The 25,632-nt window shown below is 45.8% G+C and overlaps 1 protein-coding gene across 1 annotated transcript in view; it reads right to left on the bottom strand.

The window, feature by feature from the left end:
• The window catches only part of TSPAN5 (tetraspanin 5), a 203,072-nt gene extending 177,758 nt beyond the window's left edge, over window positions 1-25,314 (bottom strand). Inside the window, exon 1 of the mRNA XM_051820160.2 lies at window positions 24,864-25,314. Within this exon, the coding sequence (XP_051676120.1) occupies window positions 24,864-24,944 (81 nt within the window). The 5' untranslated portion in view covers window positions 24,945-25,314. The remainder of the gene's footprint in view (window positions 1-24,863) is intronic.
• Between the last annotated feature and the right edge of the window lie 318 nt (window positions 25,315-25,632).

Raw genomic sequence — 25,632 nt, 5'->3', positions numbered from 1 at the left:
AAAAAACCCTATAAGGAATGTGTGCTAAAGGACTAACAATAGCTAAATGGGTGTCCCTAAATGATGGGCTGGGGTAGGAGTACAGAAGTTGAAGAAATTATAGCCAAAAGATGTCATTCTGGAACCAACTCTTGCAAAAGTAACAGCAGCAGCAGCAGCCACTAGCCAGGTCCTAAGGGAGCACTGGCACTCACGACTTGCTTATTCTTTACAAATTCCTAAGGTACGTACCATACCTTTGGTAGGAGCTGGCCTGCAGCGGGAGAAATGTCACTGAAAGCAGAGGTAAGAACAACCTTGTGCAACCAGGAAACATAAATAAGTTCACAATTTGACAGTTCCCAAGTCCGTGTTCCCACACGGTGATGGGAAAAGGACCCGGTGAGACCTGCACACACAGTGGGCTATACACAGCGGAGATGCACTCCTGAACCTAGGAACCCTTAATACTTAATAAGCCACATCAAGTACACCTGGCCCTCTGCTCCGTACAGGTAAGGCTGGCGAACAGAGCATGGACGTGCCAAACAGGAGAGATGAGGAGTAAGCTGGGTCCCTATGATGGTGTTGGGCTTTAACCCTGTCCAAATTTAAAGTTACAGCACTGTGACAAACCAGATTTGCTGGCAGAGACATCTCCTTGCAGCAGGGTGGAGAGAATGGAGTGTCGGGGAAGGAAGAGAACTACTGCAGTAACTAAGTGAGAAACGGCAATGACCCGAACCAAGGCGCACTAATAGAGACCGAGCAAGTGTTACTGTATAGCAAGTACTGTGCAAAGTCTGAGATTTTAGCCTATTTTTAAGCCAACAAGTTATCTTAACGTTTCATGGATGCTGGCAGAAGACACAACAGTCTCGGGCTGAAGACAAAGAACAGCTTATTACTCACAGCAATAGCAGTACGCACAGTATCTGCATTTCTGCTGGTTCCCCAAGCTCCAATTCCCGCAGGATAATACAAACAGGGCTCACACGGTGACCTGCACTCTGAGAGGACTCCTGAACTTAAAGAACCCAGATATTTTTTAGCAGGCATCTATCTTCCCAGGCTTCTCACTACACAAAAATCCTTGAAAAGACAGTCCAGAACAAAGGCAATCAGTACTCAGCTTGCAAGATGCACAAATGAGTGACCTACAAAGAACTGCCCCTGACAAATTCACTTTACCTACAAGGAAACTGAGACTCAAAAAATTTGACATTTAAAAAATCAATCAGAGATAGATTTTTCATTATTATTATGAAACTACATAATATTATTCAATATTTTATATTCAATATTTTCAATATTATTATGAAACTATTATTCAATATAACATTATTATTCAATATGTAGTTGGGAATAGCAGTGCATGGGAATACATGTATCACAGTAAACTATGAGTATATTCAAAGAGGTTGAGGCAAAGAGGAGTTTTTAAAAATAAAAATGAGGAGGAGTCCAGAAAATGCTTCTGAAACAGGAATCTTTGGCCACAAAGGTTAGCAACACCAGCAGCGTCATTGTGAAGATGAATGGACAGCTGCCAGGCAGATGTCCTTGAAGAAGTGCTGTGTGTATCCGGTTGCTGTAGCCTTTGTGCGGTGTTGTGGCTCCGGCAGGGTGTGATGTGACAGTTATTGTCAGGCAATCCTGTGTGAGAACCCTTCCTCCATAACCTCCCAGCTTTATTGCTGAGGGTGACACAGTGACTCCATTTTCATTCTGAAAACTTTCACAAGGTAACACAGCTGGAAAGTAACAGTGGTGGGATTCCAATCCACGCCTTACCATACTGAGTCCCACTGTTTTCTACTATGCAAAATCCTATTACATAAAACATTGTTGGGGGGGTGGTTGACAGTATGAAAACGAAAAATACAAGGGAACCTCAAAAAGTCATGGAAAATGGAATTCAAAGTTAATTTTGGTGCCAAACATTCTGAAATCCATGCATAGTTGTTTTCATAATACACATTTTCCATTGACCTTTTGAAAACACTTCAGATTCACAGATTTCAAAATTTTCTGCACCACAATAAACTTATCTTTTAATTCCACTTTCCACAAACTTCTTGAAGTACCCATGTAGGTCTTCCAGGCTTTCCTGAGGGTTGTCTTACTAAATTCACCTGAGTGAGGAACAAGGCACATACTAAGGCTGCTAACTCTGCCTGGCTGTAAGTGACCCCGTGCAGAATGTCTCAAAAGCTGAACACGAGACAGAACTGGGCTGCCCTTCCTAGACCACTACAGAAGGCAACAGCAGTAAAATGGATGTAAGCAGGAGCAGGGAGTTTCACTCCCAAGTCTCCTGTTAGTCCCTTCCTAAATCCACTCTGCGAAACTTTAGGTTTAAAATGAAAAGCATTTAGAATGTTAAAGGAAAGTTTATGTTAATAATCATTTTTATCTCCTAAAAATTACTTGCAGAGGTATTCAATAAAAATAAATGTACATATAAAGATGACCTCTATTAACCTGTGCATTTAAACTAGCTAATACTTCACATACTATACAATTAAAAAAACATAAAGTAAAACTGCTAAAAATTTTGGTTGGCAGCCTCTTCATTTTGATACACAGAGTTGAAAGTCAAAAGGCAATTACAGACAAACTACTAATTCACAACAGGGGTTAACTGTTTTGAACATGAATGATCAAGCTTATTCACTGATTAATGCAAATGAGCAAATGGTTTACTTGGTTTCAGGGATACAACAACAAAGGATCAGCAGCTGCAGGTGTTTGGGTCTCCCTGGGCCCAATGGGGAGCAGCTGGAGTGTGGACATATGTGAGGTGATTTAGGCCAATCTGTGACGTTCCAGGTACCTGAGCAGTCCTTCAAGGCGTGACAGGCACAGGTAATGTTTACCACACCCGCAGAAATGTCTGAGGCCAGTAACAGGATCATCCACTCTCCATGTCACTCATTTCAACCTTTGAATCACTGCCCTTGGCCCTGTTCCCAGTGCACATAGCCCTGCCACACCACGCAACTCCAGGGAACACCATGCACGTCCCAGGGAGGTATGCAGTTCACAACCTGCACAGCTGTATGCCACAGACTTCAGGGCTAGGTATCTCTCTCCCACAGATATTTCCCCATTAAAATCCCACTTCCTGATCCCTGAATTTTTTACTTAATCCCCAAATCCCCAGATTCCAGCAGTCATCACGGGTTGCCAATTGTTGGCTTCAGGCAGTTAATAATGTTCACATATCATTAAACGGATGAAGAACATTATTTAGAATTTGGCTCTGTTGAGATGCCAGTGAGATTCCTGTTGGAAACAACAGGGTTTCAACATCTTATTCCCTATATTTGAGCCCTGGGAATCTTCTTCCCACCTAGAATCTTAATTTCAGGCCTAGTTACTATATAGACATTATTCTCTTGATGGGGGACAGAGAAAGCCCCGTTGCAGATGATAAGTACTACACATGTATAGATGTAGCACAAAGTAAAAGGACAAAATATATTGTTCTGAACAAATGTTTCGCTTGGCTCTCATCGGCTGCTCGAATGTTAATCATAAATGCTTCTCTCAATTGCCTAGACCACCTGAGTGTCATTCTTCAGGAGATGGGTTAACTGATTGTTGGGAAACTATTCATTCCACAAATACCAGAAAGCAAACCGACTGTCTTCCCCGGTGCAATGTCATCAGCACCCGGCTGTCCCTGACAGTGGCTCTTCCTGCCCCTTCCCAGCTCTGTTCCGCCACCTTGGCCTGGCTTGCCTGTCCTGTCTCCCTTTTCTCCAGGGCCCGGTGTCAGATCTCTGCATTGTGCCCCTGCTCAGGCCATAGTTGGTGCCCACCAGAGCTGTCTAGCTCCTGACCACGAGTGCTCTCTCCCCACTGCCACTGAAAACACTGGACTTGCAGCTCTGCACTCTCAAGCATCACAGTTCTATGTCTTACCTAACTCAAGACATGACAACTCTCAGCAAATCTGCATCAGTTCCATGGAGACCTAGCAGCTAGCAATGCAGATAGGAAGGGCCTGAGAAGCACTCCTCAGGTCTAAGGAATATAAGCAGCTCTGAGGAGGTCCCACCATTGCCTTAGAAACCCACTATAGGAGAGGCCCACGTTAACTATCTCCTCGACTGGAGGCATGTGGACACTGCACCGGACACATATTCAACTTACACCCAACTTAACGTGCATCTGGTCTTGATTTGATGTTGCCCTATTACAAGGTAATAAATTGGCCTATTCTTAGTTCATGAAAGCTGGCAGAAGACAGGAGACTCCGGGTCAGAGACAAAGGAGTTTATAATTCACATCACAGTAGGAAGCCTGAGTATCAGGTTTACACAAGGGCCCCTCTGCCCTTGAAGTCCAACGGGAGTGATGCTGAGGGACACAGACGGGCGCTTCACAGGCAGTGGGTCTGTACCACAGCTGAGGATCCTATGCCTGGAGAACCTGCTGCTTTATCATGAGCAGTAAATGACTTTTCTTTGTCCACGAGTGAGACAGCACATCACCCCTCAAAGCTGCTGCCTGCAAACACAACCCAAAGACATGGACTAGGTAAAAAGCATCCGTGCTGTAACCAGTGAGACATGTAGGAGCACAAGAGGTCCATGGAGGGAGTCTCCCGATAACCTGAGCATGTTCCTAAACTTGTTCGACTACCCTTACGGGGTTCATGGCCCCAGCCATTCTTTCATATGAACCCCTACTGCATTATTTATTCCCAGGTTACAAAAGCAGCTGCAAATGGCCCTCACTGGAAACAGACTGGACACATCCCATAATCCAATCGTGTCCTCCAACAGCTGCCTCTGGGATTCTCCTAAAGCATGTCCTTCCCTCACAACAGTGGCCCCACCCAGTTTTTGCTCCTCTTCCTCCTTTATGTCTCACCTTTCTCACATGTAGAAACTTACCTACGCTTAGAAATGCACCAAAAATCAAGAAATAACTGAATAGGGAATGGGACAGAAGCTAGTCTCAATATGGGAAAACTTTACTTCCAAAAATCTTCATGCATGTAGTTGAAGGAAGCAAATCCACTACGATAGCCTTGAAGATGGAAAGCGATCCGGTGGAAGTCCACTCGGCAAACGCTCCCACTCTGCAGGGCACTGACCTCAGGGAGGGAGGCAGCTTTCTTTAATGAGTTCTTAGACTTATATTCTTACTTCTCAGACAATAAAAAACAATTTTAAGTGTCAGATTCCTTCAACAATACATACACACCATTCATTAAGGAAAAATATTGTAAGCATGCAAATATAAATTCAATTAGAGACTCTGTAATTACCATCAGAATGAATTATGTACTCATAAATTAGGCAACTCCCTACACACACCTATTTGTGCCAAACAGATTTTTGCAGAGGGCCCAGGATGGATGCTTATTCTCTTCCTAAACTAAGAAAATGACATTCGACTAATTTATTTCAATGAATAATTATTAGAGATTTACTATATTGTAGATTGATTTCTGGGTCCTGTTCATATGTTTTTTACTGATATGCTCTGCCTATCCTACCACTAAAAAACAAAACAAAAAACTCAGGTAGGTGTGTGGCCTCAAAATGACCCTCTGGGGAAGACAGAAGAAATGCTGGCATTGGAAACTCAGACACAGGCCAGGCACGGACACGGTGGACAGCTGCACTCGGCCACACATGAAAGGCAATTAAGGGCCAGGACAGAAGGGAACATGGCAGCTGCCCTAGCTAGAAAACCCTCCCATTGTGTTGCATGGAGACCCCATCTCTGCTTGTGGGATTCAGACCACAGGGAACAAAGCTTGGCTTTCACCAAAAGAGCTGTCATCCAGAGTGTACCTAGCGAGAAAAGCTGAGGTTCCTGGACACTGAACAGCCTCCCAGATGATAATGAACTGTCACCTGTAACCACGCTGAGCAGTCACCTGTTGGACACTTTATCACCAAGTCAGCATTCACTCACAATACACACCTTCCTCAAGGAAGGATGATGCTCACGATGTGGGGACATCATCCCACTAACTCTTTCCCACAACCCAAGTGAGCCCTACTGCCACTTCTGCCCAAAGGGAACAGCTCAGAGTGACAAAGTTATGCTCCAGATCACTTGGCATGGCAGTGTCAAGGCCCGTATTTGTACCCAGGTATTCTCTCTCTTAACCTCACTGTCATTTCTCTGCCTAGCACCGGAGTGTGGGGAGACTGACAGAAACAGAGGGTAAATGTCCCTTTTTAAAAATCTTGTACTACTAGGGTTCACGGTTGCAAAACCCACAACAGAATAAATTCCAAGAATATTTTCACTCAGTAGAAAGAATTAGATAAAACATGTGTGAATTTCCATACACTTTATCATCACAGAATCTCCAAAGACCTAATAGCTTGTTTACATGAAACAGGGACAACATTAGAGATGACCAAGAATTTCAAACAATGCTTATGCCATCAAGCTTAATCCACTCGATATGTAACTCTATGTGCAAATGAATTGGGGGCCTTTGGGTTTCTGCTAACTTAAAAGCCACATATGGAATCCATATGAAGCTGAGGTTTTAGAGTGTGCTCATTCCAAGCAGGAGAGTAATACATAATAAATAACCTGCATAGTTACTTAACATAAGCAAGGTTGATGTTAATCAAACCAACTGTGCCAAAACTGTTTAGTGGAACCAGAGGGAGTTGAAGCACTGGGACTTGGCAACTGGGCCTGCACATATCCTACAAACAGCACAGGCCAAATGCCGACTTCATCCCGGTTCAATGTATAAATGGTAAACAGATGCCTTTTCCACAGGCCCCAGCCAGAACCCCACCCACGGCTCCAATCTGCACCGACTCCCCTTGTCCCTCTGCACACTCTCCTCTCGAAGCACGGCTCAAAATGTCTGAGGTTCCCGAGCCGCCCAGCTCCCAGAACAGCGTTTCTGTTCCCTGTTGTAGAAACTGCAAGCTTTGCTTGCAATTTTGGTTGGAACAAAAAAGCACTCCACAATAAATAAGGGGGGAAAGAAACAGGGAGAAGGAAGCGGTAAGAAGCAGAGGCCTAAATGATTTTTAAGGTCTCTTTCAACATATAAGTCCTAAGATTATATAATCAGGACCACAAAAAGCCAATTAAAGCATGGTTCCAGTACTCAGGCGCTAAAAAGACCCGCCAAAGAACAATGAATTAAGTATTTGCACAGCTATTCCTGTTCAAAAGAATTCCAGCCTTCTGTTCTTTTATCAGCAGGTTAACCTTTTTAAAGCATGAGACGGAGGCTTAGCGTCCCTGAAAGTAAAAAGCTCTGTCTTCTCAACCCTGGAATGGAAATCACAGAAGGAAGGGGGCAGAGGAGGGGAAACTCAATAGAAAGGACATTCAAGATTAAAAACTGTATCTTGAAAGGTTCTTAGCAATCTGTTAGTGTTTTTGGCTAAGAAGCAGTAATTTCATAGCTCAGGGAGTTTATTTTCTAGAATCCATCTAAGAACCAAAACTACAATAACAGGCTTTCTCCTGCATATGTGTAGTTGCTAAAACTTATCTCTGCAAGTCTCTATGTTTGCATATTACAGTTTGATACATGAAGTGATAAGGAAAGTTTTGTCTCTTACCACAAATGAAAATGTTTAGAGGTCATATGGTAATTTAGGTAGTTTCACTCTTTTTTTCCAAAGAAAAGTCATGTCTACTTAAAAGATAATAAGTCCAAGGATATATGACAATATTTAATATGCAGCAAGGATACATGCGATATAAACATATATTTTTAAATATAAGGATATTTATCAGTATTTAAATGGATACACATAATGCATTTCACTCAATATGAAAGATATTTGACTTTAAAAAAAAAAATTTGTTTTGAGAAATACAGATAGAGCTTCCAGCTACTAGTTCACTCCCCAAATGCCTATAATGGCAGGTACAGGGAATTCAGGTTTCCCACATGGGAGGGAAGAACCCAATTACTTGAGCCATCATCTGTGCCTCCCAAGGTTTGCCTTAGCAGGAAGCTGGAGTCAGGAGCCAAAGCTGGGGATCAAACCCAGGCACTCCGATGTGGGATGTGGGCACCTTATTGTCTAGGCCACACACCCGCCCCTCAATACATATACATACACATATACATACACACATACATACACATATACACATACACATGTACATGCGCATGATTCTATCCCTTCACTTCTGAAATATTGATTCTGCGTCTTGAAAAAAATGGGGACAAACACTATTTTCAAATGTTCAAGCAACTGTTTCAAATCCCCACTGGACTTGAAAACTTTCCAAGGATATAGTGAGAAAATGAGGGATTATTAAACCTTGCAGACGCAGGGGAAAACTGAAAATGCCACAAACAGTTACATCATTTAGATTTCATTCAATTTATTCTTTTCAAAAACCAACAGACAAAACTCAAAGAACGGCTATCAAAGGAACGAGATTTTCCCTCAGATTCCAGTTGTGAGCATCCTTTCTCACGGGAGTTGCTGAACCTTGGACGAGTAGCGCCCCCACAGCAGAACGGGCACTCACAAAGTTCCTGGCTACATTTTTCTGTCTACACAAGGTCAACTTGAAACACATTTAAAACAAACAGCTTGATTTTTTGAGTTTTTGGTTCCAGTGACTTAATGTTTGCAACTCCTTCCTTAAAAAAAAAAAAAAAAAAGCAAAAACAAAAACAAAAAAACGGGGGACAGGGATTTTTAAAGGCCTGAAGGAGATTGATAGATTTTATTTATTTTTTTTTCCTGGTTGTGTGAAATGATGTTTATTCAGAAGGTATTTGCTCTGTGTGTTCAAAACGCTTACTTTTAAATGTTATCCGCAGGGGAGAGATGCCGGTGAAGTCAGAAGAAACGCATAACACTGCTGATGGGACAACACACTTTCCCTTACTGCAGCACGAAACTGAGGTGATAGGTGAGCCACGGAAACTGCCAAACGGCTGTTTGCCACTCTCAGAGCATCTGACTAGGAGTTTCCACCGTCAACACAGCTGAACCAAAAGCCAGTGTCACTGATGCGGCCACAAACGTGCCCCCCTGAGAAAGCCGCGTTCGCGCTGCTACCTTGCTTTTACTCCAGAAACGCACACAGCACACACCCGCCGACAGCCACAGCCCTCGGTCACTCCTAAAAAGTTGACAGCATAGAAATTTGTTTTGAGAGTTTACTTATTTATTTGAAAGGTTGTGTTAGAGAGAGAGAGGGAGAGATAGAGACAGAGAACCTCCATCCATTGGTTCACTCTCCAAGTGGCAGCAACAGCCAGGTCTGGGCCAGGCTAAAGCCAGGAGCTCAGACTCCATAGGCGTCTCCCACATGGGTGCAGGAGCCCACAGATTTGAGCCATCTGCTGCTGCTTTCCCTGGCCATTGGCAGGGAGCTGCATTACCAGGGGAGCAACTGGGACTCGAACCAGTGCTCATGTGGGATGCCAGTGTCCCACGCGGCAACTTAACCCAGGGAGCCACCACACTGGCTCTCACATTGAAGCTGGGAGCAGCAGAGCAGTTCTGAGGGTGGGGAGGGGAAAGGCGTCTTGCTGGGTGTGATGTCACAGGTTCGACTGCACAGCAGGGTGACTGTGTTTAAGAATAATGTATACCTCCAATAGCTGGAAGACGGTTTTTAATGTTCTTGTCACCAAGAAATGATAAATGCTTGAGGTGATAGATGTGCTAATTGCTCTAATTTGATCATTACACAATGTATTCATGTACTGAACCATCCCATTATACACTGTTAAACAGGTATGCGTCAATCTGTCTCTCCGCCATCCGAATAAAATAAAAATAAAAATGTTAAAAAAAAAAATAAGGTTCAGTGGGGCCGGTGACATGGCATAGTAAGTTAAGCTTCTGCCTGTGTGCCAGCATCCCATTTGGGCAACAGTTCCTGTCCCAGCTGCCCCTCTTCCAATCCAGCTCTCTGCTATGGCCTGGGAAAGCAATGGAAGATGGCCTAAGTGCTTGGGCCCCTGCACCTGCATGGAGTCCTGGAAGAAGCTCCTGGCTCCTGGCATCAAGTCGGCCCAGCCCTGGCCATTGCAGCCATTTAGGGAGTGAACCGGTGGATGGAAGATCTTTCTCTCTGTCTCGCCCTCTCTCTTTGTGATTGTACCTGTCAAATAAATATATACCTATATATTTTTAAAAATTTTTTAAAATAAGGATCAAGATTTCAAAATAACTTTTTTAGCAAAAGAAAAGTGTTTAATTCTAATACACACCAAATAAATGGACTTATCCCAAAGTCAAACATGAGCAGCAGTAACTAGGAGATGTCCTACTAACTGAAGGGGGACTTCCTGCTAGCCTGAGATACAACGTGCCAAAGCATTCCCCCATTTTATACTTAAGATGTATACTGGGTTAGCAACTTTTCAGAAATGAAGGATGCCCCTCTGTTATCCACCCCTCATAGGCAACAGAACATGCAGTGGGCCTTTAACCACTTCCCCAACCAGCTTACCTCTAGAGTTCCACTCATCTCACTAACAGGCTTCAGCACACAAATGCAGGCTTTCCTGAGAATTACTTAAACACAGAGTTTCCCAAAGTGAGTCCCTAGTGCTCTGGGGTGCCAGAGGAGATGATTTCAAAATACAGCATTAAATAACCAGGAATAAGAAAGTCATTTCCTTTCAATTCTCTTTTTATCCTCTGCTCTAGTCAAGGAAAAAGACTCCATTTGATACCAGAATGTTGGACATTTAGTATACTTGTTAACCTCCCCTATAACAAAAGGAAACAGGCCCCCAACATGGGCCTGCCAGCAGGCACCAATACCTACCTAGAAGTTAATGAGCCATATTATCGCCATTGTATGCATGTGAATAGTGATATTTTTAAAGTTTCCTTTTTAAATAAATGTATTTAAGGTTCAAAAATGGAGTCCACTTAAAAGAAAAGAATAACTTTGAAACAGACTAGCTCCTTGTGACTCAAAGTGAGACCAGTGGACTGGAAACCTCAGCACCATCTGAGAGCTTGTCGAAGGTGCCAAATCTTTGGCCCCTCTCAAGCCTACTGAATCAGAATCTGCCTTTTAACAAGATCCCCACATAAAGTGTATGCATATTAAAATTTGAGGGGGGTTGGCAGTGTGGTGCAGTGGTTAAGCCATTACCTACAACATTTACATCCCAGGAGAGCAAATGTTCAAGTACCAGGTATTCCACTTCCAGCCCAGCTTCCTGCTAAAGCACCTGGGAAAGCACTGGAAGATGGCTCAAGTACCTGAGTCCCTTCCACCCACATCCACCTGTATGATCACAGAGAGGGAGGCAGAGACAGAGAGAAAGGTCTTCCATCCACTGGTTCACTCCCCAAATGGCTGCAATGGCCAGGGCTGGGCTGATTCGATGCCAGTTCTAGATTCCTGGCTTTGGCATGTCCCAGGCCCCAGCTGTTCAGTGAGTAAACCAGCAGGTGAAGATACTGCCTCTCTTTTTTCCTCTGTCTCGCTATTGATCTCTCCCTGTAACTCTGCCTTGCCAATAAACAAAAGGAATCTTAAAAAATAATAATAAAATAAAATTTGAGAAGCTCTGGGTGGCACAAAGGTGTCCAAAACAATCTAAGCAGTCTGCAAATGAATGAATTTGGGGACTCACTGCCTTGGATCACCAGATAGCAATCTACCTCCAGACACTGGCAGCAATCGCTAGTGGCACAAGGGGCACAAAGAAAGAATCTGGCTGGTGCCGTCCCAACAGGGAGTCATAACAATGGATTGCAAGGTCCATGAATGAATCTAATCCAGCAGTTCTGGGGATGTTTCTGATAAGCCAAAGAGGAAAAAGATATAGATCCAAAGATACAAATATAAAGTCCTCCCATGCTAAATACAGCATTCTTTTGCACCAACAGATGCTCTAGTAAAACTTCCTACTTACTCCTTCCCTTTCATCCACCTTCTGCCGGCCTCTTCAAGGAGCGGGGTGTCTAACACACCTTCTGCATGGGAATGAGTGCCAAAGCTCCTCTCACCTGCTCAGGGAGCACGCCCTGGACTTTTCTGCAGGAGCTGGGCCCAGTAAGCAGGACGATTAGGTCTGGAAATAGAACAGCCTGCTTCTTCTATGTCAGGCCACAATACTGGGCAAAGTGCAAAAGCTCTTAGTGCACCTCATTTATGCCCCAAAGGAGAAGCCAGTGGATCACTCATTCACCTAGATGGATGGCCCATTTAGTCAATGACACGGGCAGTTCAGGCCAAAATCCTAGCCCTGCACCAACTCTAAGAATATACCAGGAGAAACCCAAGTTACCTGTATCACTGATGCAATTTTAACCTTCATAACCTAAACAATTTGTCTGTAACACAGAGTAAATCTGTGACCCAAATATACAGGACTTAATGATGCCATAAAAGGCTAAAAATACATAGTGGTAGCTATGCAGGTAGCTCCTGCATATCCAGATCTAACATCTGTTAATAAAGTGGTTCCACTCCCCCTCACCACAGCTCTAACAGCAGACTCCACATCAGAAACTCAACTTCTCCCAGTACAAAGCACCAACATGAGACAGCTTAGTTCTGCAGAGAGGAGAGAAATGGGGAAATGAACAACAAACAATAGATGCAGATTCACGGTCTGGGATGCAGTGTAAATCACATGCCATTCATTACAGTGAAAGGAACACTGTGAACGCTGGGAGATCTTTTTTTCTCTTAGTTATTTTGAGAATGCACTTATGTAGGCAGAACATCACAAAAGACAAAAAATATGTTACAATGTAAGATTATTTTAATGATTCTGAAAGAAGCTAAGGAAAAACAACCTGAATTAATAAAGGGCATTGAAGAAAACACAGTAATAATTGCTATTACCTGTTAAGGATTCCCAGTAGTTTATACATACGAACTCTGATCCTCATGACTCTGAGACAGATGTTAGACCTGAATATTGCCATTAATAATACTGATCCTATTACTGAGCATGCCTCTTGGTAGGTAAGGAGGTAAGCAGCAGTCAGGAGCAGGGTGCATGGTCCACACCACTTCACAACAGACCCTGCTGCCTGCCTTCCGACCCACAGCACAGGGATGCCCAAGTCAGCACAAATCTCTCCCGCTGTCTAATATAAAGACTTCAAAAAGGTCAATGACCTGTGGTGTCTTTATCAGTTCCAGGGCTGGGCCACAGAGATAAGACCATATCCAGAACCAGGAGAACCAACTGTTGGCAACTGATGCCTCCACAGTGATTAGAACTACTTACTTGGCAGAATGAAGTTTTAAGGCTGTTTGGGGGGACTATTAACATTGGGGGAAATTTTTGTTGGCGGCAAAATATTATACTTTGAGAAATTTGCTTAGGTCAAGTATTCCTCTTTTATTAGGACTACTTAATTGAGTACAACGCATTAAAATAGCTGGCCTGAATATTTATTAGAGCACCAGCTGTTCCCTCCAGATTTTTAGAAACTCAAGCCTTAGTGCCAAGCACAACTTAGAAAAAAAGTCTCAACAAGGAGAAAGATCCCCATGTTTTGTAACACATATCTAATAGTAAATAGTCGCTGGAGAGGTATAGAGCATCACCATGCCTTTTCAATTAGGGGAGACAAACCGTTCCGCCATCCACTTCGAAACAATTGTTACTGAGCTTGGGAGTTATAGTACTGGAAAATGATGCCTGCCAATCCACAGTTAATCCTTTATGTTCCTATGGATATCATTACCGTGAAGTTTTTTGGCTTTAAATTGTTTTTAAGTTTTTATTTACTTATATGAGAGGCCAAGAAACACACAGAGAGACAAACGATAGAACTCCAAACTGTTGGTCCACTCCCAGTGCAACAGCCAGAGCTGGGCCAAGCCAAAGCCAGAACCTAGGAACTCAAACCAGGTCTCCCACATGGGTGGCAAGGATCCATGTAGTTGAGCCATCAACTGCTGCCCCCAAGGTGTGCATTAGCAGAAACCTGGAATTGGCAGCACAGGCAAAACTCAAACCCAGGCACTCTGATATGGGATGCAGGCATCTTGTTTCTTGCTTTTTTTTTTTTTTTAAGATTTTATTTATTTATTTGAGAGGTAGAGTTATAGACAGTGAGAGAGACAGAGAAACAAGTCTTCTATCCGCTGGTTCATTCCCCAAATGGCTGCAATGGCCGCAGCTGAGCCGATCCGAAGCTAGAAGCCTTGGGCTTCTTCCAGGTCTCCTGCGTGGATGTAGGGGCCCAAGCACTTGGACCACCTTCTACTGCTTTCCCAGGCCATTGCAGAGAACTGGATCAGAATGGGATCAGCTAAGGCTAGAATCGCTGCCCATGTGGGATGCCTGTGCCAACTGGGAAGTGAACCAGCAGATGGAAGCTCGCGCGCTTGCTCTCTCTCTCTCTCTCTCTCCCCCCTCTATGTCTCTCCCCCTTGCCAGCTTCCTCCCTCTAACTCTTTCAAATAAATAAAATAAATCTTAAAAAAAAAAAATAACAACGGATAAGAGGAAGAGGGAGAGGAAAGGAAAATAACGGGCGAAACTCATTAAGCATGCTCTGAATATTCTACACTGAAACTTCTTCCTAAAGAAAACTGCCAACATCATGTTTGAGTCTTCCATGTGGGCTTTGCTGCCAGCTGCCTCCGGGACAGTGCTGCAACTTGGGGTCTGGGAGAAGAAATGTCCCTTCCCAGCACTCCAGCAACAGCTCCGAAACTGCTGCAGAGAACCGAGCTGCAGAGAACAAGTCTCTCCCCGGCAAAGGCGGAGCCAGGGTTGGAGGCCAAGTAGGAGGCTCAGTCTAACAGAGGCTAGAAGGAAGAGCCACAGTGGCAGGGGGCTTGGTTTTCTGAAGGGGAGGCTGGTTTGCTGTGGTTAAGGCAGGGTCTGCAGTTAGATCCAGCTGACGACACAGAACAGTCCCAGACAACTGGGGCAAAGGAACAAAACGCTGAGTTCTTCCATTGTGCCTGTCAAATAAATAACAAGCTTCCATCCCTAGATGATGCTAATTGTTCGCATACTAATTGCAGTGCGAGAAGCACTCTTTAAAGAGATTTTTTTCATTTTTAGAGCTTTCACATTCAAAAACAAACTGGCATTTGGAGATTAATAAAAAAAAAAAAAACCCATGAAGGATGAAATAGGCTACATTTTTTTTTCTTGTAAGCTGAGAGCAGTAGCTTCAAGTGCTGTGAAATCAATCACCACTCTGTGCCACTTCAGGCCTCCTCCCAAAAGCCATGGGGTAGAGAAGCTGTGTCTTCCCCAGACAGAAAGCCAGAGCTGCTCGCCCTGCACTGAGTGACACAATCACTGCAATTTTTCTTTTAAAGATTCACTGTATGTATTTGAAAGGCAGAGTGACAGAGAGAGAGAGAAAGAGATCTTCCATCTGCTGGTTCACTCCCCAAATGGCTGCAACGGCTGGGGCTAGACCAGGCCAAAGCAAGAAGCCCAGAACTCCTGGGTCTCCCATGTGGGCTGCAGAAGCCTAAGTACTAGGGCCGTCTTCTGCTGGTTTCCCAAGTGCATTAGCAAGGAGCTGGATCAGAAGAGGAGCAGCCAGGATTCAAACAGGAGATGCCAACAACACAAGCTGCAGCTTAACGCACCACACCACAAGGCCAGCCACTGCAGGACTTTTTTTTTAATTACTAATTCCACTTATCCCATCCTGGATGAATGTACAGAATCAGATCTCCCAGTGGGAAGACTCAAGTTTCCTAACTTACTAATCAAGTTGCTATTATCTATAAAGGGGTGAAGTATCAACTAGACCTTCAGAAGTCACCCACAGTTAGTGAGAGGGACTTTCATGCACGAATACACATGAGAGCTAAAAACGCATACAAGGAGCAATTTCAAACAATACCTTGCCCATCAAGATTCAAAAACATCTGGGAATGGGCCTGGCACAGCAGTTAAGTTCTGCTTGGCATGCCCACATCCCATATCAGAGTCCCAGGGTTCAAGTCCTGGCTCCTATTTGGACCAAACTTCTTGCTAATGCAATCTAAGAGGCAGCACATGATTGCACCAGTGTTCCTGCCACACACATGAGTTCCTGGCTTTGACCTGGCCCACCCTCAGCTGTTGCAGACATTTAAGGAGTCAACCAGTGGCCGGTATAGTGGGTAAAGCTGCCACCTGCAGTGCTGTCATCCCATATGGGCTCCAGTTCAAGACCCGGCTGGTCCCGCTCTCTGCTACGGCCTGGGAAAGCAGCAGAAGATGGCCCAAATCCTTGGACCCCTTCACCCGCATGGGAGACCCAAAGGAAGTTGGCTCCAGGCTTCAGATCGGCCCAGCTCCAGCCGTTGCAGCCATTTGGGGAGTGAACCAGCAGATGGAAGACCTCTCTCTCTGCCTCTATGTAACTCTGCCTTTCAAATAAATAAATAAATCTTTTTTAAAAAGTTAATAAAAAGGAGTCAACCAGTAGATGGAAGATCTCTCCCTCCCCTTCCCTCCTTCCTTTCTTCCCTTCTGTCCTTTCTCTCTCGCTCTCTCTTCCTTTTCAAATAAATGGTTTTCTTTATTTAAAAAAATGTAAGCAGATCTCTTTTTTCAAGCAAAATTCTTCATGGTATCCCAAAAGATCAAACTTAATGGTCTGACTTCTCCAGAGGAGAGGTCAGAAGTGTATCTGCTCAGCACTCTCACCCACACACCCCCAAGCCCACCCACTCACACCTCAAGGAAGCCTAGCATTGCCAGCAGCACCGTGTGGAAACCATTTGACCACAGCAAGGCAATTAAGTGAAGAAATACATGGTACTAAATCTAAACTCGTGTAATTAACTGAAGGGTTAGGGCATCTGATTAGCACTAAGCCTAGGGAGATGGGCATAACAGACGCCCACTCAAAAAGAGGTGAGGTTTCATTTCACTAGAAATTCAGTCTGAGCAACCCCAGCCAGCAATGTTCCTGGCAGCCAGCGGAAGCCATGCGCAGGTTGGCCTGGGTTAATAACTAATATTTGCATGGAGAGTTTACCTTTTACCAGGCACTTTCATATGTAGGATCTCATTTAGTACTGGACACTAAATTATTTTCCCAGTTTCATAGGTGAGCAACTGAGCGCCGTTCTCTAATCTGTGAGAGTGATTTACTCCAAGTGGAATCCACGTGACAGCAGAGGTCCCTGCCTCCGGGCCCAGCACTGCCTAGAAAATGATCGGAGAATTGGAGAGTAACAGCCCGCTGCACTCTGGATATTGGGATGAGCCTGTGAAAAATGTCTTCCATTCTGGTTGCTACCTTAATGGCGGTGCAGCCAAGTGGGACCACAGGCAATGCACCAGGACTAGGGCTAAAAACAATCTAGACACAGTATATAAAGAACCCACGGACAAACCAGGAGCTCTTAAAGATGGAAAACAGAAGGTCAGGAGTGACCTAACGGCTAACTTTAAATACAAAGGACAATGGGGAAGGAGGTCAGTCTTACTTTACATCACTCAGGAGTAACTTAGGCCCTACCCGTTCTCCTTCCTGAGACTTTCCATCCTAATGCCATTCAGGTGAGACCAAGGGAGGCAGGCCTCTGTGCCAGGACACACCGGGAGCCGTGCTCGGGACGCCCAGAGCAGAGTAATCAAGTGAGAAAGGAGACCTCATGGGGCTGTGAGGCTTCTGGCACATCTGCAGGCAGAAATGTCAGACAGCCACAGAAGGAAGGGCAGGGTGCTACAGGGAGATTAATGAAGTAAGTTGTTAGGAATCACAGAAGAGGCAGGCATTTGGCCTAAGGCACTGGTTGGGATGTCCATGTGCCCAGGTTCAAGGCCCAGCGCAGGCTCCCAATTCCAGCTTCCTGCTGATGTAGACCCTAACAGGCAGCAGTGATGGCTCAAGTAACTGGGTCCCTGCCACTCACGTGGGAGACCTGGATTGAGTTCCTTGTTCCCAGCTTCATCCTCCTCCAGCACCAGCCGCTGTGGGCATTTGGGAAGTGAACTGGCAGACTGGGGATTTCCATCTCTCAAATTTATTTAAAAAAATTTTTTTTTTCAAAGATTGATGCAAACCAAGAATTCCACTGTCAAGGAAGGCAGCTACAAATAAGGAAAGGGGAAAAAACTATAATAAACCCTTTGATATTAAGAATATGAGGTATCGCTGTGAACTTATGCTTTAAGACACATAGACAGATACAGAACCAGAGATGCAAATGTGAATACTCATATACATATACATACTCACTCCATAGTTCTGTCCAGTGAGAAAACCCAGGACAGTGACACTCGAGCAGCAAAGAGCACACCAAGCAACCAGATCTTGGTTTCTAATTACTATTTTCAAAGAACCAAGGCTCCTTGGAGAAATGACTGATGCTAAACAACGACCTAGGGAAATTACAAGATGAGCCTGGAACAACTTGTTCTGCCAGAAAGCAAGGAAGTCCTCAGATACGGATGGGAGTCAAAAGGCACAGAGTCAGCATGGAAGGACTGCCACTGGCCAGACCCACAACCCTCTCCACCAACGTAGTTGACAAGAGCACAGACTAACACACAGGAGACAAGGAGGCCGTCCGTTCCCACTGATGCCATTAATTGAAAATCTGAGGACGAATGGGCTGTTGACACAGTCTTGACGTAACTTGTCACAAAGCATTTACAAGTCTCCAGAGAGACAAGAGTGACCGTATGGTGGAGAAGCTTGGCAGCCAATGCCTAAACCAAGTGACCATCCTCACGAGCCCTACAGATTGGATGACTGGATGGGGGTCATGTGACAGTGGTAACCGGGACAGAGAGAAATCAGCGCCCTCTGATGGGATACGTTGGGGAAAACCCAACACCACTATGTGCTGTTGCTGCCAGAGAGACACAATTTGAATCGAAGCTTCAGGAAGTGGCAGACAAGCCCAAATCGAGGGACAAAAGAACTAGCTCATACTCTTCAAATGTGTCAAGACCATGACAGCAAGGGGCTGACACAGACTAAAAAGATAGAACGAAACATAATGTGTGGTTCTGACCTGGATTCTGACCTGGTTTCAAAAACACAATAGGAGTAACTGGGAAACTCAAATGAGGCCTATGGAATGGATGTGGCTGATGTCTCAATGGTGATTTCCTGGCTTTGACGGCTGTGTTGTGGTTATCTAAGAGCACTACCTAGTTTACAGGATATAGACACGGAAGCGTTTGTGTGATGTCCATCATGCCAGGAACTTTTTCCTCAAGTGCTACAGGATAAAAACAAGTTCTTTGTACCACTGCAATTTTTCTGTGGGTTTGAGACTGTTCCAAAATAAAAACAAGAAAATCAACAACAGTAAATTAGGAGGATGACAGCTCCCGGGAGAGAGGTTGGCAGGATGTTACAGAGGAAATCGCTTCACCAGCTAGGAGGTTAGAGATGACTCCCCCGTACTTTCCGTCGTGTCTGTAATTTGCTCCTTCAACATTTATTAGACACCTACAGTGTTTCAGACAAACTGCAAGGCACTGGGCTTAAAAAGAAGACAGAGACACAATCCCCACACTTGAGGCCCTTACAGTCCAGTTGAGCAGATGATTCAGAGGCCTGAAGTTAGAAATCTTCAGACAGTCACCAGAGTACGGACAGAAAACATATGACTCAGCCATGCTGTCCTTAATACCCCCTTTTCATTTATGAATTTTCAGTATAGTACATACTAACTTTTATTCTATCATATCTCTAAGAACATCTCCATCCTAACGTTTCTGTAACTTGTGGGTGGTGTTAATTGTGGCATATGCAAAAACTTTATCACTTTTCAATTATGAACAGATGTAAATGACTTACTTGATGTTTTATTTTAGAATAACAAGCATCTTCTAAAATAAGATCCCAACCAAGAAGCTAGGGCTATAGTTACAGAAGAGACCTAATCCTAAAGCAAACCCTGATGCTCATCAATAGCTCAAAAGTCATTCCATGTCTCTGTACTCCAATTTCTTCATCTCTCACAAAAAATATCATTATATGACTCTAAGAGACTTTAAGATGCTTGTAAGAAACACATAATCCATAAACTTGGTAGAGCTCTGTTAAAAATGCACATAGCTTTGCCTTTTGCCGGAAAGTTCCTATTATTGTGGACATTAGGGCCAAGTGATCCAGCTCCATGAGCTCACCTTGGCAATTTTCTAGTGGGTGGAACATGATTTCCAGCTTTTCCCCATTGGCTTCTTTTCAATTAACAAGTGAGAATGTTCGGCGCCTTCTTCCCAACCCACAGAGAGAGGCCAGAGCAGAAAGTCGGCATTCAACGGCCTCCCCAGAGATTGTACACCTTTCTTAAGCTTTTTTTCACATGACACTTTCATAACCATATTTAGCTTTCTTTCTACCATCTCCCTGTAATTCAAAAGGCAATTTAGACTCCCATATGGTTGCCATCGAAGCTAACAGATGTCTAGCAAATTAAAACAAAAATTATGACTTATAAACTGCTGATGTATCATCATCCCAGAACATCTTGCAATTTATACTGAATCATAAGATAAGGCTTCCGACTTGATGCCCCCCCAAGGTTCCTTAAATCTCGCTCCTTGCTGAATTCAAGCCCCGAGGAAGTAAATTAGAAGCAACATCCTGCCATCAACCCTGGATGAACCTCCAGTGGAAGACACAGTGTAATATCTGAAAGTATATCTAACGGGAAATTTGGCCTCAAGTATTCCAAGGCTGTTCTAATCCTTCTACAGCAAAAAGAACAGAAAAACGACTTCCTTCTCCCAAGTCAATCAAGGCTTCCACTGATCCATGTGTGTTTTTTCCTAAGTCATGATAAAACCTATTGAATCCATCTGCCTCGTCTGCTTGGCAGATCTGAAGGACATTTCCATCACCTGGCAGTAATGAGGCCTGAGGCCTCCTTGGAGTTCTACACCCAGGATGGAAACAGTATGGCATCTGAGGATAATAACAATAATGATATCCACCATTTGCTAAATCATGAGGCATCCTTGAAACTACAACTCCATTACATAATGCCATCCCTCCTTTAGAAAAAAAATTAATGCACCAGACTGTATTTTCCAAAAATGGTCACGATCTACGTCACCTTCTGCTATAATATGACTTTGACATTTCCCACCTTGAAACTGATCAGGCTCCATGAGAGTTTTAATCAACAGAACAGATGAAACTGACACTGTGCCAGATCCAGGTATAACTTCACCTGGAAGTTGCTTCTTCCAGTGTCAGAGACAAGAAGGAGGCATATGCAGGCGCTCCAGCCAACAAGGCTGGCTGAGCTGTCAGTGGACGTTGGCTGCCAGTCACATGAGGGCGCATTTGGCCCTAGGGAACTCTGCAATAACTCCAGCCCTGGCTGCATCGCACTGCAATTGCACAGGAGACCCAAGTGAGGATCCTCCACATGAGCCTGGTCAAGTCCCAGAACTGTGAGCTGTGATATAAAGTTTTGGGGTTGCTTGTTATGCAGCAATAAAGTAGCGAGAATCCTGGGATCAGCTGACTTGTCTAGAAACAGCGAAGTATCAGTGCCAGATTCCAAGAGTCCTGAGCTAAACATCTATTAATGGTGGGTGATGGGATGTGAGGATTCAAGACCCAAAAGGATAGATCTTAAAGTAAAACTCTCTCCTCCCTTCTCTACTCCTGAGTAGTCTTAGGGTTTCCAAGAAACGTCCTGGCATGGTGATACCCGCAATAAAATCAGTTCCCTCTCTCTTAAGTTGTTTTGATAAAAAAAAAAAAAAAATAGGGAAAACAAGGCCTTCCCCACCATCTCGTGATAACTAATGAGAAAGGAATCTGTACAAGTTGTTGACGTTGCTACTCAGAATACCATTACAAGTGTTGTACAAAAAGATTTGGATCTTACACACGAAAGTGTAATCCTAATGATAAAAATACATTTACTAGATCACATTCATCGTGGGGAGAGAAGCATGCATACCATACCCTACCTATTGAAAGGGCAAGAAGAAATCAGTGAAAGCTTTTTTAAACAAAGTATCTTGGAGAATAAACCACAGTAATAAAGTTGGGTCTTAGAAGTCTCAATAAGAGAAAGAGTCTGTAATTTTGCAAGAGGCCCAGTATCTGCTATTTCCATTCTATATTAATGCTCATCTTTTGTATTTTTCTTCCCCAGCGTATCAAAACCAGACAGACCCAGTCTTTGTCCGAAGCTGAGAAGAAGTCTGCAACTCGTCCAGCTCCTCCTTTTTCACAGCTGAGAACAGAAGCCCAGGGCAATTAACTGCCGCACAAACTGCTGCTCAGCGAGGGAACCAAACCCCTAGGGCTGGTGCCGCCATATGTTCCATGGTATTTTATCAGAACTTACCAGAACTATCCCTCCCAGCATCTTCAGTGTATCTCAAATGTATTCCAACAGTTCAGTGTGAGAATAAAACGTCAGGAAACCATAGTCTCTGTTAGTAATCTCTCTTGGCACCTGTAGGGGAGCAGCACCAATCCTGCCGCTTTTGACAATCACAGGCAGGTGGCAACTCTGTAGAGAGCAGAGGTTTGCAGCTCTGCAGAAGCAGGTAACCAAGTTCTTGACCCCAGTTCTTCAGTCACTAACACCTTAGTCTGAATTACTTTAACCAAATAACACAGCTGTTTTCCTACTGATCAGCACTAGAGACTACAGCACGGATAACCTGGGAAATTTAGATGTGGGGTAATTTGAGGGCAGGGAGAAGAAAAGGAGAGGTATGAGGGGGTATCTGAAAGAGAGGCTTTAGGTACAAAAAGGAGGGGGAGTGTGCATAGAAAGCAGGGTCAAAGGATGGGGTCCCGCATAAGGTCGGCACCTGAGGTGGTTGGTTTAGTTCCCCAGCCTTGCTCTTTTCCCAGGCTTCCCATAAAAGTTCCATCTGCCCCTTTGAAGACTTTCGCCATCTGCCAACACATTCTGGAACTCTCCATGCAACACCCTGCGATTCTTCAGAGCCTTCCACAACTCCAGAGGCTCTGCAGCAACCTAATGTGGAGAAAGGGCTACCTTTGCCCCTGTGCACTTTACAAAATGACACCAACCTGGTGGCAGAACGGGCCCATATCCTTTTATTTCTTTGCTAGTCTCTGCAATGAAACTGCACAGAAAGCCCCCCTGGGTGCTTTTTGTTGCCTGGCAGCTGAAATGCGCAACTTTGTTAAGTGTTCAAGTAGAAGCAAGAGGCCTGGAGTCATTACCCCAAAAAGGGCCAATCCCAACTCAGTAGCCTCTGCCTCTCAAAGTCACCAACTTTCAAGTTCAAAAAAAAAAAAAAAAAAAAAAAAAAGAAGAAGAAGCCATGATATCTCAGAAATGTACCCACCACTTACAAACATTTCCCGAGAGGGCGAGGGTCTGGATCCAGAAGAAGCAGAGATAGAGAAGAGTGTCACAGGAATCACATATAACCACTGGCAAAAAATCAAACTGCCTGTGAAGGACTGGACAGGATACCTACTCCCACCTCCCCTCCTCATTTCTGAGTCCAGAGGACAGACCATGCCTACACACAAACTGAGCTCCAATCCCTTCCATTGCCTCTCACAAAACATGTGTGACCAATGCAAGACGCTCCTGGAGAAAAGAGAAAATAAAACAATCTGGTACAATATGGTAGGAAATGCGTGTCTGTGTGTGTGTGTGTGTGTGTGTGTACACATACATACAGAGCTGTGGAGACGACTACTCTCACAGATGCGTATATTTACAGCAAACAGCTCAAATTCAAGGAGAATCCACACTAAATACACCGTGTGTTCATGCTGCTGTGGCTCATTTTCAACCGCGCAGTTGGATCATTGTTCACCTCACAAGGGAGGGCAACTTGGAGAACCCCCCCTCCACCTCGAGGGACACCATCTTTACCTCCCCCCACCCGGGGAGGGGGCTGCCCAGGGAGGAGAGGATGGCACGGGATGATCCGGCGAGGAACAACAACACGGTCTTCCAGCCAGCGTTTCTCCCCTAGTCCTACAGAACTCTTTGTCTGGTTGCTGAACACGTTTGCGAGATCAGGAGAAAGAATCAAAACAAAACAAAAGAGTAGGCGTCCCAGCCTCATTACAATAGGTGCCCAGCACAAGGTAGCGCCAAGCCGAGCAGGGCTCTGGTCTGGCGTTCAAACATCCGCTCTCGCCGTGCCTCCCAGAAACCGAATCTCGCACACCTCCTCTGCTGCATCTCCCCAAGGTCCCCCAACCTCCAGGAAAAAAAAAAAAAAAAAAGGCCGGCTCCGTGTCACTCCTCTAAAAAGGAAGGCGTGAGGCGCGAGCCCAAGGAAGCGTCTGTGGCCGAGGACTTGTTATGATGCCGACAATGATATATATAGAAATCAGTCCCTGCTCCCCGCAAGCCCACTGGCCGGTCAGTCCATTACGCAAAAGACCGCTTCCCAGCCGAGGGGCAAGAGCGCGCAGGAAGCGTTATTTACGTGCACCGTCCAGAGCCCTACACACCACGGCATCTGCATCCCACACAAAGCCCGAGATGGTGCAAGGAGACACACGCTGAGCATGGCACAGACCAGCCGCGGAAACACGGAGCCCAGCCCTCGGCCAATCAGAGCCCAGCGAGAAGGTGGACCCCCGGGCCGGCTCTGCCCGGTGAGCCTCCCCCATTATGACACCACGCTCTGCCCGACATCCGTATCCCACGGGGAGCGAATCCGATTCGTGTAGCTGCTCATTTCTCAAACTGCACAGCCCTTCCTCTCATCTGCAGCCCTGCGATCGTTCTTTAAAAAGCCACCCACCACGGCCTGGGTGCCCCCTTCCCGGCTCAGTTTTTTTTTTTTCTTTTCCCCTCTTCCCATTCCCAGGAAGGATTAAACGCGTCCCTCTCCGACGCGCACCCTGGGAAGGCGGAAGGCTAATGCCTGTCCCCGGCTCGGGCAAGCGCCCCCAGGGCTGAGAAAAGTAAAGGCGGCGAGCAGCTCGGGGGAAATCGCAGCGAAACCCATCAGCCACAGTAGTTGGAATCCCAGGAGCGCTCCAACTTACCCAGAATATGACATTGAAGCCAAAAATGAAGTACTTGATGCAACAACTGACTTCAGGACCCTTGTAGTGCTTCCCGGACATCCTCTGGGTTCATGAAGACACTTGCCCCGGCTGCCCGACTTTGGAGCCCCGGAGCGGCCCGGCAGGGAGGGAGCGGGGGCTCGGGGCCGCAGCGCGGGCGGCCCGGGCTCAGCCGTGCGGGGACCGGCAGCAGGAGAGCGGCTCCCGCACCTCCAGCGGCTCGCGCGCCGAGGCCGCCAGAGCCGGGGTCGCGTCGAGCAGGCGAAGAAGCCGCGCGCTGCAAGCCCGAGGCTTCCGAGGCTGGCCGCGTCCACAAGGCGAGCGCCTGCGTCCGCGCGCCAGGCGGTCGGGTGCGGAGGTCCGTCCCCGGGCTTCGGGCAAAAGCGGCCGCGGCAGATGCTGGCGGAGACGCGGCTCGCGCGCCCTCCCGCCCCTCGCCCCGCCCGCCGCTCGCCCCGCCCGCGCCGCCCGCAGCTCCGCCCGCCGCCCGCCGCCCGAGCCTTGGCGAGGCGCGCGCGCGCGCACGGGCTGGGGCGCTCCCGGGCGGGCGGCCGTGGCACCACGTAGCCGCCGCCTCCTTCTACCGCTCCCCGCCCCTTCTCCGGCCAGCTCCGAGCGCCCCGGCCGGCTAGCCCTGCTGCGGGGTAGGTGGGATGGGCGCCCGGCGAGCGCGCCCATTGGGAAAGCAGCCTGGCGAAGGGGCCGGGATTGATGAGCGGAGAGTGCCTGTCGCCGCCGCATTTGCACA

The sequence above is a fragment of the Oryctolagus cuniculus genome, chromosome 8 (assembly GCF_964237555.1).
Source record: "Oryctolagus cuniculus chromosome 8, mOryCun1.1, whole genome shotgun sequence".
Taxonomy (NCBI): Eukaryota; Metazoa; Chordata; class Mammalia; order Lagomorpha; family Leporidae; genus Oryctolagus; species Oryctolagus cuniculus.
Note: the sequence above shows the minus strand (reverse complement) of the source record. Positions and strands in the feature narration are given on the sequence as shown.